The following is a 14,440-nucleotide window of genomic DNA, read 5'->3' as shown; positions in this document are numbered from 1 at the left end:
AAAATACTAAAAAAAGTATAGGGATCAAAAGCAAAACACGAGTAAAGTACATTGATCAAAAGTTATTTTTATTTTTTTTTAAATTATATAAATAATAATTTAATTTTTTAAAATGTCATAATTTTGTTAAAGTTTTTAGAGACTTCTTTATTAATAAATTTTAAATTAAAAATATTATTTTTCCTTTATTAATAAATCATGATTTTTTATTCAATTCTTACGATTCTTTAAATAAAGTTGTAATTTTTTAAATAAAAATTGTGAATACTATTTGTTATTTTGAGAACTTATTTTTAATGATAAAAATTATATTTGATAAATTATAATTTTTTATTCAACTATTACTATTTACAAAATAAAAGTTATTATTCATTAACCAAAAGTTATAATTGGAACTTATTTTTCAATAACATAAATTACATTTAACAAGTTATAATTTTTTGTTCAACTCTTGCAATTTATAGAGCAAAAGTTATAATTTCTTAAACAAAAATTATAATTAAGACTTGTTATTTTTAATAAGGGTAAAATAGTCTTTTTATTTTAAAATTTATTGAAATAAAAGTCCTTAGAGACTTTATTAAAATTATAATATTTTGAGAGACTGAATTATTATTTATATAATTTAAAAGAATTTTATTATCATTTTTTTCTTATATGTGTCATCCTCTTCTTTATTTTTTTACCCAAAAAAAAAGATGAGTTGAGCTTACTAGAATCAAGCAACATCTTCGTACTCAAAAGACACAAATAAAAATATTTATAGATTGTAACCTAACAAAATTTTCATATTAATAGTGAAATTCAAATGTATAATTTTATGAATTATTAGACAAATCTTTAACAGCTAAACCCATTAAGAAGAAAAGGTGATACAGTGATGTTGTTTATTGTGGAGTGGTTAGGGAGAAAGGCCCAAAAGGGTTGGAACATAAAACATGGTATATCTGTGTGCACATGTAAATATTTTATTTTGTTCAGGCCCTGTAAAAAAAATAAATGAATAAACAAAAATAATTGAGAAGCCTTTTTTAATAATAAAAAAATAAAAATTAATAAATAAAAAATTAAATGAAAAATTTCTAAATTTGTGTCTTAATGAGTCTTCAATTAGGAAAATAAAATGAAATTTCAATCTCTAAAATTGTTCCTTGATTTAAAATAGTAAAAGTTAAATAAAATTAATCATAGATTGTGATTTGATGAATTTAATTATTAAAAATGAAAGTCTTAATTCTCATCTATAAAAAAGTGAAGGCCAAAGAAAATTAGTTAGAGGGAGACACAGGAGAACTTGAAGAACAAGCAAGGAATATTGAAAGGAATTTGTTATGCCTTTAATTTTATTTTGCACATTATGTGTCTAGCGTGTTTCTTATGCCAATGAACACCCTAATGACAAGGATGCATGTGCATATCCAATTTCCAGACACATCTTCTCTTCCTTTCATTAATTTTTTCTTATCTCTATAGATTGTTGGCAGAGCATTCCTTGTTATTATGCTCAGGAAACCGAATTGACATTTTGTGGCCAAGTTTTTATCTCATTTTACGCTATCCTATTCTACACATGTTTGCTTTGTCTTGATAATCACAATTGGCGTGTTCAGATGTGATTGTTTTCAAGGATTCAACCTCCTTATGTCAACAATCATGGAAGAGGACTCTCTTTATTTTTTTCCCCAACCATTTCCCTACATTTTCTTCATTTTTACCATTCAAATTATTTTATTAAACAATTTTCTTAAATAATAAAATTAATGAATAGTGAGCATGGAAGAAATGGAGGGAAGAAAAGTAAAGAAACCCCTCTTCCAACAAATCATACCTCTTTTTTATTTTTAATTTTCTCGCATTTTATTTCAAGTGTGTATTATGCAAAGGTACAAGTGGCAATAGCCATCTGTACATTGCAACAGATTCCATTTCGAGGGATGATAACTAATGGATGATTGATGCACCATTTGGTTTGGCTCCTTTTTCTTGCTCCATTCATCTTTTTTAATGTAGTGTGATTACATGGCTTGATGGATTTGATCTTTTCCTTAACTCACATTTTATTTAGTTATTTAATTTATTTAGTTTGCTCTTTTTTCTTTTAATTTTTCACATTAACTTATATCGTGTGAGATTTTTAGAGTCTTCACAGATATATGATTAATTGGTATGTCGTGTGCAGCAATGGGCTACCATAGGCATATCAATCAAAATGCTTAGTTTGCATATAATGATCTTATATCCATGTTTTAAAGGATAAATAAATAAATATATTAAAAAATAATTTTTATGCCGTGTGAGATTTTAAAATTTTCACAGTCATAAAATAATTAATTTTTGTGTGAGATTTTTAGTAGAAACTTCATGCTAAAAATTTTTCTTCTAAAGTGTTTTGTCAAATAGTAGAATAAGTCACTTTTATAAATTAAAAGACACCAACTCAATCAAGAAATAGTTTTAAAAAAAATAAAAAATATATCTTTCTTGTAAAAGTCACCAACAAGGTGACAGGTATTTTTATCCTTGAATTACGTGAGCTTTAATTCATTTAAAGGATAAGTAAACTTTAGGGTTTTATCTTATGTTAAGTCCAACTTATAAATAAATAATTTTTTTAAAATTTAACTATTCTTTTTTTTGTTTTATTGATTAAGGGTAATTAAATTTCATTTAAGGCCTTATTAATTTTGTTTAGTCGACTTAGAGTAATCGTTCTCATGGACGAGTAATGTGAAGTGCTTAACACCTTCCCCAAGCACAACCGACTCTTAAAACTTATTCTAGTTATTATAAACTATTTTATTTTTTTTAAAAGGTTTTCAAAATTACCCTTTGAAATTTTGGTGATGACTTCTATATTTATTAATTTTTCTTTTTAGGGAGATCACGATCCCAGTGCGACAATGGCTCTATGGCATGGGCTATGCTCACCATACCAACAGTGCCCTTGCCAAAAACCCTAAAAAAAACAAAAGAGCTTACTTACAAATTGAAATACAAAAGTGAGATGTGTAAGAAAATTAGTGAGAGAGGGTTTGATAGGGCTAGTGGTTCAAATTCCTTCAATCCTTTAGGAGATGGTAAAAGTAGTGCTCGTTTGATAGAAGAGGAAGATGTCTTGGATTGTAGCATTAGAAAACTCGATGGTGATGTGGTTATGTAAGGGGAAGTAATTGAGAATGATGTTTTAATGGAGGATAAAGATAACAGCACTAAAGTTAAGTAGAAAGGGGATGACAACTGTCCTAAACAAATTTCCTATAAGGTTAAGCTAATTGGAAAAGAAGAGAAAAGTGTTGAAAAGGATTTTGAAGGAGGAAACCCAGAATGCACTAAAATGGTTTGAGGACTAAAATAGCATATTCACTTCTCATTGTTAATTTACTAGATGAACACCTGAAAGAACTATGCAAACCTTGGAAGGATAAGCTAATCATCATCTTAATGGGTAAGAAGATGTGGCTAGATAAGTTATGTGACAAGTTGGCTCAGATATAGGGTATGTATAACTTTGAATTGATTGATTTTGGGAACAAATACTTCACATTTAGAACAAATGATGTTTAATTGTACCAAAAAGTTCTCAATGATAGGCCATGGGTGGTATATGGGCATTGTCTTGTAGTGCAAGGATGAAGACCAATTTTTAGCCCTTTCATGAATCAAATTAAGAAGATTGCTCTTTGGATTAGAGTCCCTATTCTACTAATGCATTGTTACAATGAAGACTTTATATGGGAAATGTAAGGCCTCTCTCACTAATTCACAATTAACTCTAAAATCGAGATAATTATGAAACTAACTCAAGTAAATTACCAAATTTATAAAATTTACATAAACAGAATCCCAAGTTTTCAAAACTTAACATGCTAAAAAAATTATTTCATAAAGTAAAATCAGAACAAAACATGTATATTCCATGGCAAAAATAGAGATTATGGTGTAATATTCCATGGCAAAAAATTTTATGTGGCAGCATAACATGCAAAACCTATGACAACATATATTGTCATCGCAGATTTTCTAGCCTGACTTCCATCACATCTCATTTCTCTGTCTGATATTTGATTGAGGTGATTTTGGTTTTTGTAGAAAGTTTTGTCTAAGCTCTAACTAATGGCACTACTTTTATATTCAAATCATTTTTCAATCAAAAGTTAGATACCAAAATGTAAACTTACTCATTTATGCTTTCAAAACATAATTAGGGTATCTAAAATCACAACCAAGCGTCGTAAGCTGACAACCATGCTTAGATCATACTCAATAGACTTAACAAGATCTGTACAATACATCACAATACTCTAATAACATGTACAATATATTTTTAACTCTCAACCCCTTAATTTAAAAAATGACAGGGAGAATCTCAATCATGTAATCTCACATCTAAATCATTATCATTCACAAATATATTCACGCCTTACTGTTACAAGTATTTTGACCCTATTTAGATTTCATATTTAATTCACATACAATTTAGGGTCCAAAATACACTACTTAGATCAAGAATCAAATAATGCAAGTAAGCAAAAACATGCAATCTCCTAGTTGGCATTATCAAGATAAATTATACACATAAACTCTTAAATAAACGAAGCCTACAAATCTAAGATAGATACCCTAAGCCTCTAACTATTTCTCTCGATTTTGTCTTAATGAGCTAGTTCTTGTAATATTGAAGAGAAAGGGGTGAATGCAGCCACTCATTAAGTAAGGTTTGTCTAGCCTATATAAATGCATATTAATCAATCTTAGTGATGTAAATAGCATATTCAAATGAAATATATTCACATATTAAACTACCAAATTTATATAGTTACAAAATTAACAATCATGTGACATTAAATTATTTAGAATACAAGAGTCACAACACTAATAACTATGTGCCCTTTTATAAAATGTGCAAAATCACAAAAACAACAATCATGTAGCCATATAATAATATGCATAATTAGTATGAAATATTTTCCTTACTAAACACAATTAATATTTAAATCTAAGGTAATCAAGTGAATAACCCAAATAAGATTACCAAGTTTTATAATTTATAAAATGAGATTTCAAGCTTTCATGGTTAGAATAAGTCATAATCATCTATTAAACTTTTAAACAGAACACAATAATGTTTTAAAAGTATGGGATATATTAAGAGTGAAATGACTCAAAAACAGTTGAAAAATATCAAAAATTTAAAAACAAAGTAGTGCATCGCGGCTTTGTGTACATGCATCACATTTATTCTCCTCTATGCCACACACTTGCTTGCGTGCTTTTGACAGCAAACTCAGCAACTTCCAGGTGCTTCATTTCTCCCTTCCACATCTGAATGAGATGATTTAAGTGTTTATGAAAAGTTTTTTTTTTCACAAACTCATAAATGACATAAGTTTTACTTTCAAATTGTGTCACACAATAATGTTAAACATCCAAATATATTTTGACAACTTTTCACAACTTTCACAAATAAAAGGGTGTCAAAAATCCCAAACTTGTGTTGAAAGTTATTCTTAACACCCAGAACAGACTCATAAGACTTAGGACTCCTTGTTCAACACACCACATGCACTTAATTCTATCACATCAAAATTTCACTCTTCTACTCCTTAATACCAAAAACAGAATAAGGATGTTTTATCATTGCATAAACTATTTAACATTTATAGTTAAAACCAAATCAATAATCTTATACTTACACTAGTATTTTAGTTCTATTAAACACTTGAACAACTTGCAACCAACAATCCAAGGCCTAAAATACATTTCATTAACAATAATATAATGCAAGTGTTTGTAAAAATGTATCCTAATTAGCAATATCCAATACATTACACAAAATAAATGGAATGAGGAGGCTTTATAGTAGGAATTTCATGAATTCCTAAGCCTTCAGAGTCTTTTTCTTCTCTACACTAAAGCTAGAGCCTAAAAAATATTGAAAGAGAGGGGTAACTTTAGTCATTCAGTAACCAAGGTACACATGCCCTATGCAGTTATATACCAATTGAAATAACACTTACAAATATGAGTTGATTATTTAAAGATATCGATTACATATGATATAAGTTATCTTTTCACAATTCGATATATATAATCATATTCATCATGTCAATTATAGGGTACATGGCCATAAGACACACAGATAAGCAACAATAACTCAACTCATCATTTCAATATACTTTGCCACTACCATGGCACAATCTTTATTAAGACTTGCCATAAACTTAACAACCATATTACACATTGGATAAACACATGCATGATCAAATCATCCTCATAACTTTTTTATTTTCTTCGACTGAAACTATAGGCTATAATATCAAACAGGGTTTCATCTGTGTGACTAGACTATCCAAGCTCACTAATTGTGAAGTGTGACCGAGCTAAAGATCATAGCGCTCACTCTTAGACTATAACTTCCCCCCAATCTCGAATCTCTGAGGTGTCGTATATCCTTAGCTAATCTCTTTGATAAAAAAGTAAAGATAACTAGATTCTAATCCCTCAACAAATTATGAGACACTCCCTAGACAAACAGCGAAACAAGGGTATGCCTTCATATCGAAAGACATCCATATATACCATATGAATTTTAGATACTCCTCTACCTAGGTGAATTCCCACCAAATGTTCATGCATTGTACAATGCTCACTAATCTCGTAGTTTCATTTATTCAAAATTAACATATTAGGCTCAAGATATTATGCTACCTAGGTGAGCATCAATATTATCTACGCAACAATATCTACTTTCATTCTCTATTTTGTAATCAATTCAATTTCTCATTTAATCTTGCATGTCAGAATCACATATGTTAATTTATAGAATTTCATATTATTTTATCACATTTTTCTTAGATTTTAATTCATTTTGGCTCAATTGTATATGTTTTTATTACCCAAATTAGAAAAAATATGCATTTTGCTTTGGTTTGTACTCTTGGCTTTGATTTGATATTTTTTTGGCCTAATTTTATGTTATTTTGGTTGAAAACTTGATTAAGAGCATTTTCAGAGCTTCGTGAATGCTTTTAAAGGGCTTTTGGATGAAGAAATCAAGCACAAAATGAATAATTTTTGTTAGCTATAATAACAGTGTAAAGTTGTCAAAGTCATCCCAGAGTCGTGACTTTTATTTACAACTTTTGCCACTGTCAGAAAACGCTGCATTTTATTAAGTTTGAAATTAATTGGGTAAGATACGTATATTTAGAGAGCTCAATCCAAAAGTCATTTTTCAGACTTTTAGACCCATTTGAAGCTTAAGTTTGCTAGAGTTTATGCATTAGAAGCGCTTGAAGTAAGGAAATGAAGTTTTGAAGACATATGGAACTCCTTTTCTTTAGTTTTCCTATTCCTCTTTCCTTTTCTATCTTGTATTTTGAAATGGGTCCAATTATTTTGTATATTTATAGCTTATGGATAATTATGAGTAGCTAAACTCTTTGTTCTAGGATTATTGTAGCCCTTATATGGATTAACATTATGTTCCTCCTCTCTTGTTGTGATTAATGATATATGTGTGTTTATTTTATTCTTTCTTTAATACTTCTAAGTGATTGGCCACCATTTAAATGTTGGGTTCATTTAATTGATGCTTGAAAGGGCTAGGTTGAGTGTAGAATTTACGTAAAATAGTGCAAGAACTTAATATTTACATGTTGAATGGATGGTTTTGTTAGTAAAATAGAGATATCCATGCTAGCCTTGCATAGCCACAATAGGGTTGGTTTTTAAAATTGAGTTTTATTAATTGTAACAAGAGATTGAGCAATTAATTTAACTAGACACTTGTTCATGATTTGAGAGAGTTTGTCCAAGTATTTTTAGAACTCTAAGTTAGTACTTATTTTCATTAAAAGCATTTAGAGAGGAGGTAATTTTAATGTTATAAAATGTAAGGATAATAAATAATCCTAGGTCTCAATTTATGTTTGAAGTTTGTGAATAATTACTTTTCTTTATTTTTTAGTATTAGTTTAGTTTACAAAATCAACTTTTTCCTAATTATGTTTGGCTCAACTTAGTTAAACTCACTTAGTCTTTTACTTAATCATAATTTTGAAATAAATTCTCAAGAAAATGATACTTTACTCATCTTATATTACTTACTATGATTTGTGCACTTGCGGTAAGCAACAACATACTTATATAATTATATCATCATTATCATCATCATCACATCACATATCATCACATTTTTCATTCCAATATATGCATATATTCATAGTTTTGAAAGTCACTTTGAATTCAACTCCTCATTTTAAGACAAAACACAATTATGCATATTCACAATTTATTCAATCATCAAGGTTTAAAGCATGCTTCCACATTTACAATTCAACCATACATGCAAATATGCACATTTTTACATTAAAACTCTATTAACATATAACTATCCAAAATAGAGTTCTCTTAATTACCTTAAACTTTAAGAGTTCAAAGATTTATTTCTCAATATAGGCTTCCAAGTTTGCTTTTTGAAGCCAAAATGGTGCTTAAACGATTAATCTACAATTAATCAAGTTTAGATTCATTAACATTGTCAAATACACACTTTCAACTCTTATTTTCTACTTCTAAAATATCTAATATCCTTATTTCTCACCTTTAAGCCTACCCATTAGGTTTATTAACTCTCTATAGCTCTCAATGACTTTATTAAACTCTCAAATCATCATTAATGGTTTCCAATAAACTCCAACTCCCTCATTTATTCAAAATTTTCAGGCATTAATGTCCTCCCAACTATTAAACTTGTAAACTCATAAATCTTAGGTTTATATACCTCAAACAATTTCCATTAACTCTATTCAAGTTAATGAGTTTGGACCTATAACTCAAATGGTCCTAAAATCACTTTCCTCATTCAAACCTACTCAAATCTTTAAGAAAACGGAAGAGAAATAGAGAGTAGGGCTTGGGGAACATACCTCAAGTGGTTGGAAGTTTCAAACTCTCTCAAATCCTTTCTAAGATTGTGCTCTACCAGAGCTCTCTTTGTTTTCTTTGTTCTTATTTTCTTGCCCTCTATTTTCTAACCTTGATTCATGTCTTATTTTTGTAGAACGTGTACCATGCGCTGCGACATGAGATATAGAGGAGATTATTTCTATGTTCTAGCTCTGTGCGCTGCAGTGCACCATGCACACTCCACGGCATATGGTACAGAGGCCTTCTTCCTTTAGCTTTTCACTTTTTTAAGGCCCAAGTGACCTTATTTCACTTTAAACCTAAATTTATGGTTGAAATCACATCAAAAACACTCATTAGTCCCCTCTGACTACATATCATATAATTACCACTTATTTATGCTTAATTACTTAATTGTCAGAAGTTTAATTTTCGGGATGTTATACAATGCCAATCTTATATTCTCCTGATACCTCTGATATAAAACTAGTGGTTATTTAGTGGGATTCGTCTTAAGAGCAAAATTGAGATGTATATCTTCAATTCTGTGCATTTATCTAGAGCTTTGTCACTAAGCAGACTATTGGAAGCTAGCCTTATTGGAGGCCTTAGAAGGCACCTTTGAGTAACCTACTTCACAATAGGGCAAGCTACTCTAATTTCAAACTAATTCTAGGCAAGGTTAAAACAAAGATCTCAGGGTGGAAAGGTAAATTGTTAGCATTTGCGGGTAGATCAATACTTATAAAGTCTACCCTTATGATAATTCTAAACTATCATACGCAAACAATGCTCCTTCTCAAAAAAATATTGTAGGAAATTGAGAAGGAAAGTAACTCTTTTCTATTGGGTAGTCATGATTGTGAAAAGAATATTCATCTTGTCTTGTGGGATACTGTTAAATGCACGAAAAGAGTTTGGTGGATTGGGATTCAATGTTTACAAACACAAAATCAAGCTTCTATCTTCAAGTTATGTTGGAATTTAGTTACAAATATGAGGCTTTATGGGTGAAAATTTTAAGATCTAAATACAAGTGTGGAGACAATGAAGTGCCATTAATTGTGAAAAGGAAAAATTCTTCTAAAACATGGAAAAGCATCGTCAAGGTTTGGGATAAATTCAAAAAAGGGCTTGACAAAAGTTGTCATCCAAATAAACACTCAAAATTTTGGTATGAAAATGATCCACTAATTAAGTTTGTCAGAAACAGAATCCCTCCTGTGGATATTGAAGGTACTATTGAAGATTTCATTACACCTAGTGGTGCATGAGACATAAATAAAATGGCGAATTGGCTCTACTTCTCCATTATTGGTAAAATCACTAGCACTGGCTTACCCATTGTCTTGAGAGAGAGTGAAAATTTTGTATAGAAGCCATCTACTGATGGATCTTTTTACATTAAATCCACATATAATTTTCTTTTTCCAGGTATAGGCATTAATAGAGATAATCTCTAGACTAAAATCTAGAGATAGAACCTTTTAGAAAAGATGAAAAATTTCCTTTGGCTTTTCAGGAGAAATAGAGTGCACACTACAAAACTAAGAGAATAGTGATTTCAAGTTTATGTCCGTTTGGTTGCAACAAGGAGGAAAGAACTATGCATATTGTTTGTGATTGTAAATTTGCATGTGATGCTTGGAGACAAATCATCAAACCGGAATATTGGAGCAACTTCATGTAGCAGCAATGTCTCAAATAGATCAGATGGATTTCTAAAAATGAACCTAACTGTGAATCTTCAAAAATGGTACTTGGCCAACTACCTTCGCTTACTTATCTTGGGAACTGTGGACCACCAGATGTACAAATATGTTTGGAGATAAGGAACCCATTTTGAAGGTTGGTGCAAACAAATGCATTTTGAAGGCCATGACTAATTTAGCCTGCTTAGTAAAGTAAACTTGCACAAGACACCCCAAAACAAAATTACTAGTTGGCACCTTTCGAAGAAGGGTTTTGTTAGGATGGATGTTGATGGGTTTGTTTATGCTGATAGAACAGCCACCTGCGGTGGTAATCAATAGGAATTGGTCTGTAACAATTAATTTTGTTCATAGAGATGTTGTCAATACTGCCAATTGCCTAGCTGGGAAAGCTCAGTTTGTTAAAAGTTTTTTTGCATTTTTGATGATGATGATGAATGACTCTCTTTGTAATTTGTAGTTTGTTTTCTTTGTATTTTTACTTATGAATGCATTTCAGTTTCCATGCCAAACTTTTTTAACTTCAATTCCTGCCGTTTTCGTTTCAACTCATCTTTTGACTATGAACCAAAGCTTATTCCTTAACCCAATGTCTAAAAGATACCACGGACAGTGATTTGATGGTCATCTACGTTGTAGTCACTATTAATTTAATAGTGGTTAGTATTAATCTCCCAAACGGTCTACCTTCAAACTACATTAAAAAATTTTGTTTGCCTTTATTTTTGCCAACAGTCAAATAATTTGTTTGAACTCTAAAATCTGATTTTCCCTACGTTCAAACCCAATTCCATCTCGATTAAAAAAAATTAGCAATTGATTTGGACTGCTTCTAGAAGGCTATGAAAAATTATCAAAGACGTCCTTTTCGCAGGCATCCGCCAAATTAACTAACTTCCATGTATTTTTTTTTTAAATATATGATTAAAGAGTAGTTACCATATTCTATAATGAGTTTGAAATTTAAATTTCACCCAGTGGCGTTCTCCTTCGAATTCTACCAACTTTAGGTTATTCGATTAAATTAAAACATATAATAAAAAGACTTGAGCTTTTTATCGTCATTAATAATCTCAATAATGATTAGTTTAGGGATGAAATATATTCAGAGAATATCAACAAGAATCTGAACCCAACCGAAAGACCGCTTGCTGTTAAAGCAATATTCTCAATCAAGCCCCCTCAAGTGCGTACCCCACAAGGCAAATCAACCCAATGGCTCAAACAGTTGAGGCGGTCACTTGCACCCACAGATTATTTCAAAGCTCAATTAATTCCGATAATCACCATCGCATCACCTTTTCTATTTTCCTTTATTTTGTTTTTCATCAATTCAAGATTTGGACTTTTGGACAATGAACAGAATTGGGAGAGTCATTCAATCCCTTCTCATTCAAGCCTGCTGGGGAATCATTTTCTATCAAGTGGGTCATCACTCAATAAATCTTATCTGGTTTGGATAGTTCTGTTGTTCAATCAGTCATTTTCAGTTTCGGTGACTTCATGTCATTAACACATATCTTAGTTTAGTTAAAAAGAACTTGTTTAGTATATTAGATTCCTAGAGGCTAATCGATCTATCCAGTCCCTTTTACCGGAGAGACGTAAGCCGAAGGAAGAAGAAGCCTTCTTGACATTAACTCTCATCAAATGCCTATAAGAACTAGCTCAATCTGACACAGGAAAACACAACAGGAGAGAAGAAACAATCAGCTTGCTTTTATCTAACTCTCTCTCCAGCACGAAAGGTCGTTACTAGAACTCATCAATCAATTGTTTGATAAAATTTGTACTTTCCGTGGATCCTTTGAGAACCTCCTAAACAAACAGAAAATTAAAACTCTGGTTCACACGCAAGATCAAACAGCCAAGAGCTGGCAAGCCGTGACTTAATTAACAAGACCACAGAGATGAAAAGCTAAACCAGTACATAATTTTAACTAGGTAACAAGCGAATCCCATAGAATTTTATTTTACAGACAAAAGCAGCAAAACCATGTCGAAAAGAAAAGCATCATCTTGGGTGTACTACGTTTGATGAAGGCACTTAATCCATGCTCAAGAGGCCATCAGGGTAAGTACCATAGGTAATGTGAGCTCTAGCAATAGGACCACTTCTTACTGACGCAGAAATCGCCTCGTTCCAATCGGTCGCATGCTCCATCGCTCGCTTAATCCTCTGCCATTAACAGCCACTGTCAGTTAAATACCCAACACTGAATTATGATTACAATCCTACACCCAATTACAGATAAAATTTACAGACAGTATGTCCTGAGAAAGCGGTGACCTTGTCATCAGTGTAGAAGTTGAAGACATTCTGTTGGTTTTGATGGTGTCTGTTCTTTTGTTGGGTTCCGAGGAACAGAACACAGATTGAAGCAGCAGTGACACCGAAAGTACAGATAGCTCCTATCCCTGTGAGGCTCCATTTCCACAAGTTAAATCCACCGTTCTTATCTTCCTCCTTGTCACTATCACCCATTTCTCTCCCAAACTTCAACTCATCGCTGTTAATTGGGTTCATTGTATTGTCGACGAATTCATTTTCCTTCGTTTCGAAGGAAACCTGCGCGAGTGAAGCTGCTTGTTGCTCGGCTTTCACTTCATCGGGGTTCTTGCTGATTCCTTTCACTGTCTGAACGTCGATGGCGTTCTCAATCTTAGGTTCCAGAGGAATCGGAACAGGAACGACCTGGTCAGGTGGTGTGATCTTCCGAACACTTGGTGAAGGGCATAGAATGTAATCGGAATCGAGGGAATTCTTGGAATCGGAATTTGGCTTGTCCTGAGGAATAATTCTCTTGGGGAGATTGTGATTGAGATCAAAGCAGGGATCATCAGAGAGGAATTCCCAGTCGTGGAGATCCATGTGGCGAAGGAATTTGGGGAAGAAAGAGCGATGATCAGAAGGGGGGTGGATTATTGAACAAAAGATGGAGACTTTAAGGTGGGAGCTACACGTGGTGATTCAAGAAGACGCCACCATTGGAGAGTGAGCACCTTAAAGCTCTTGGAATCATGATCCTTCGACTTTGCGTATCCCAAACATAAATAGGAACTCAGTTCTTATCATCATCATTCATCAAACACCTCGGTCTATTGTAAATAAACAAATATAAAATTTAGAATAAATATATTTATTTTCTTTTATTTTATTTTAATTAAAAATTTTTTTTTTTATTTTAAAAAATCATACAAACCTTTTATAAAGTCAATAGTTATAAAAACAAAAATTTTTTTATTTTAAAAATTTTATTTTCAACTTCCTAGTTTACCACTTTTAAATATAAATATTACATGAAAATAATTTAAAATGTCAAAAAATTAATGCATATATTTTTTAAATTTTTATTCATATTTTCTTATTTTTTTAAAAAAATAAAAACATAAGTTAGTTAAGATAATATTTCAAACACACATGTTCAAACAAAACATAACTACATAGATATTTCTTCTAAGGCACTTTTTAGGAATTTAATATTAAAAAATATAAAATATTTTTAATATTTTAAGGTGTAATCAATATATATTTTTTTTTAAAGTACTCTTAATAAATAGATCACTTTATCTTTATTTTAAAGTAAAACATATTATTAAATATGAGTAAATATAAGAAATAGTATTAGTTTGAAAATAACTAATTATTTTATTGGGGAGTGATGTTTGATTAAAAATGTCATATATTTTTAAAAAATTAATCATGTAGTTTTTGTAGTTTTAATTTAATTGTAATTCAATCGTTAAACTTTAATTCATTATAATTCAGTCTCTGATGTTTTGACTCAATTATAAATTAATTATTAAATTTTATTTTT

General features: G+C 30.8%; 1 protein-coding gene across 2 annotated transcripts; it reads right to left on the bottom strand.

Moving 5' to 3' along the window:
• Positions 1-12,478: 12,478 nt before the first annotated feature.
• Positions 12,479-13,668, bottom strand: LOC129306669 (uncharacterized). 2 transcript variants are annotated; one of them, XM_054947371.1, is made up of 2 exons: positions 12,913-13,663; positions 12,479-12,801 (listed from the first exon to the last, which is right to left on the bottom strand). In XM_054947371.1, exons 1-2 carry the CDS (start codon positions 13,492-13,494, stop codon positions 12,670-12,672), a joined length of 714 nt encoding a protein of 237 aa, XP_054803346.1. In that variant the 5' UTR covers positions 13,495-13,663; the 3' UTR covers positions 12,479-12,669. The 2 variants fall into 2 exon arrangements, with proteins under 2 accessions (XP_054803346.1, XP_054803347.1); XM_054947372.1 differs by having other exon boundaries at positions 12,658-12,817; positions 12,913-13,668.
• Positions 13,669-14,440: the final 772 nt, after the last annotated feature.

The sequence above is a fragment of the Prosopis cineraria genome, unplaced genomic scaffold, assembly GCF_029017545.1.
Source record: "Prosopis cineraria cultivar Desert tree isolate PC_DT_omini unplaced genomic scaffold, ASM2901754v1 PC3, whole genome shotgun sequence".
Classification (NCBI taxonomy): domain Eukaryota; kingdom Viridiplantae; phylum Streptophyta; class Magnoliopsida; order Fabales; family Fabaceae; genus Prosopis; species Prosopis cineraria.
The sequence above is the reverse complement of the archived record's forward strand: the minus strand, read 5'-3'. Positions and strand labels throughout refer to the sequence as shown.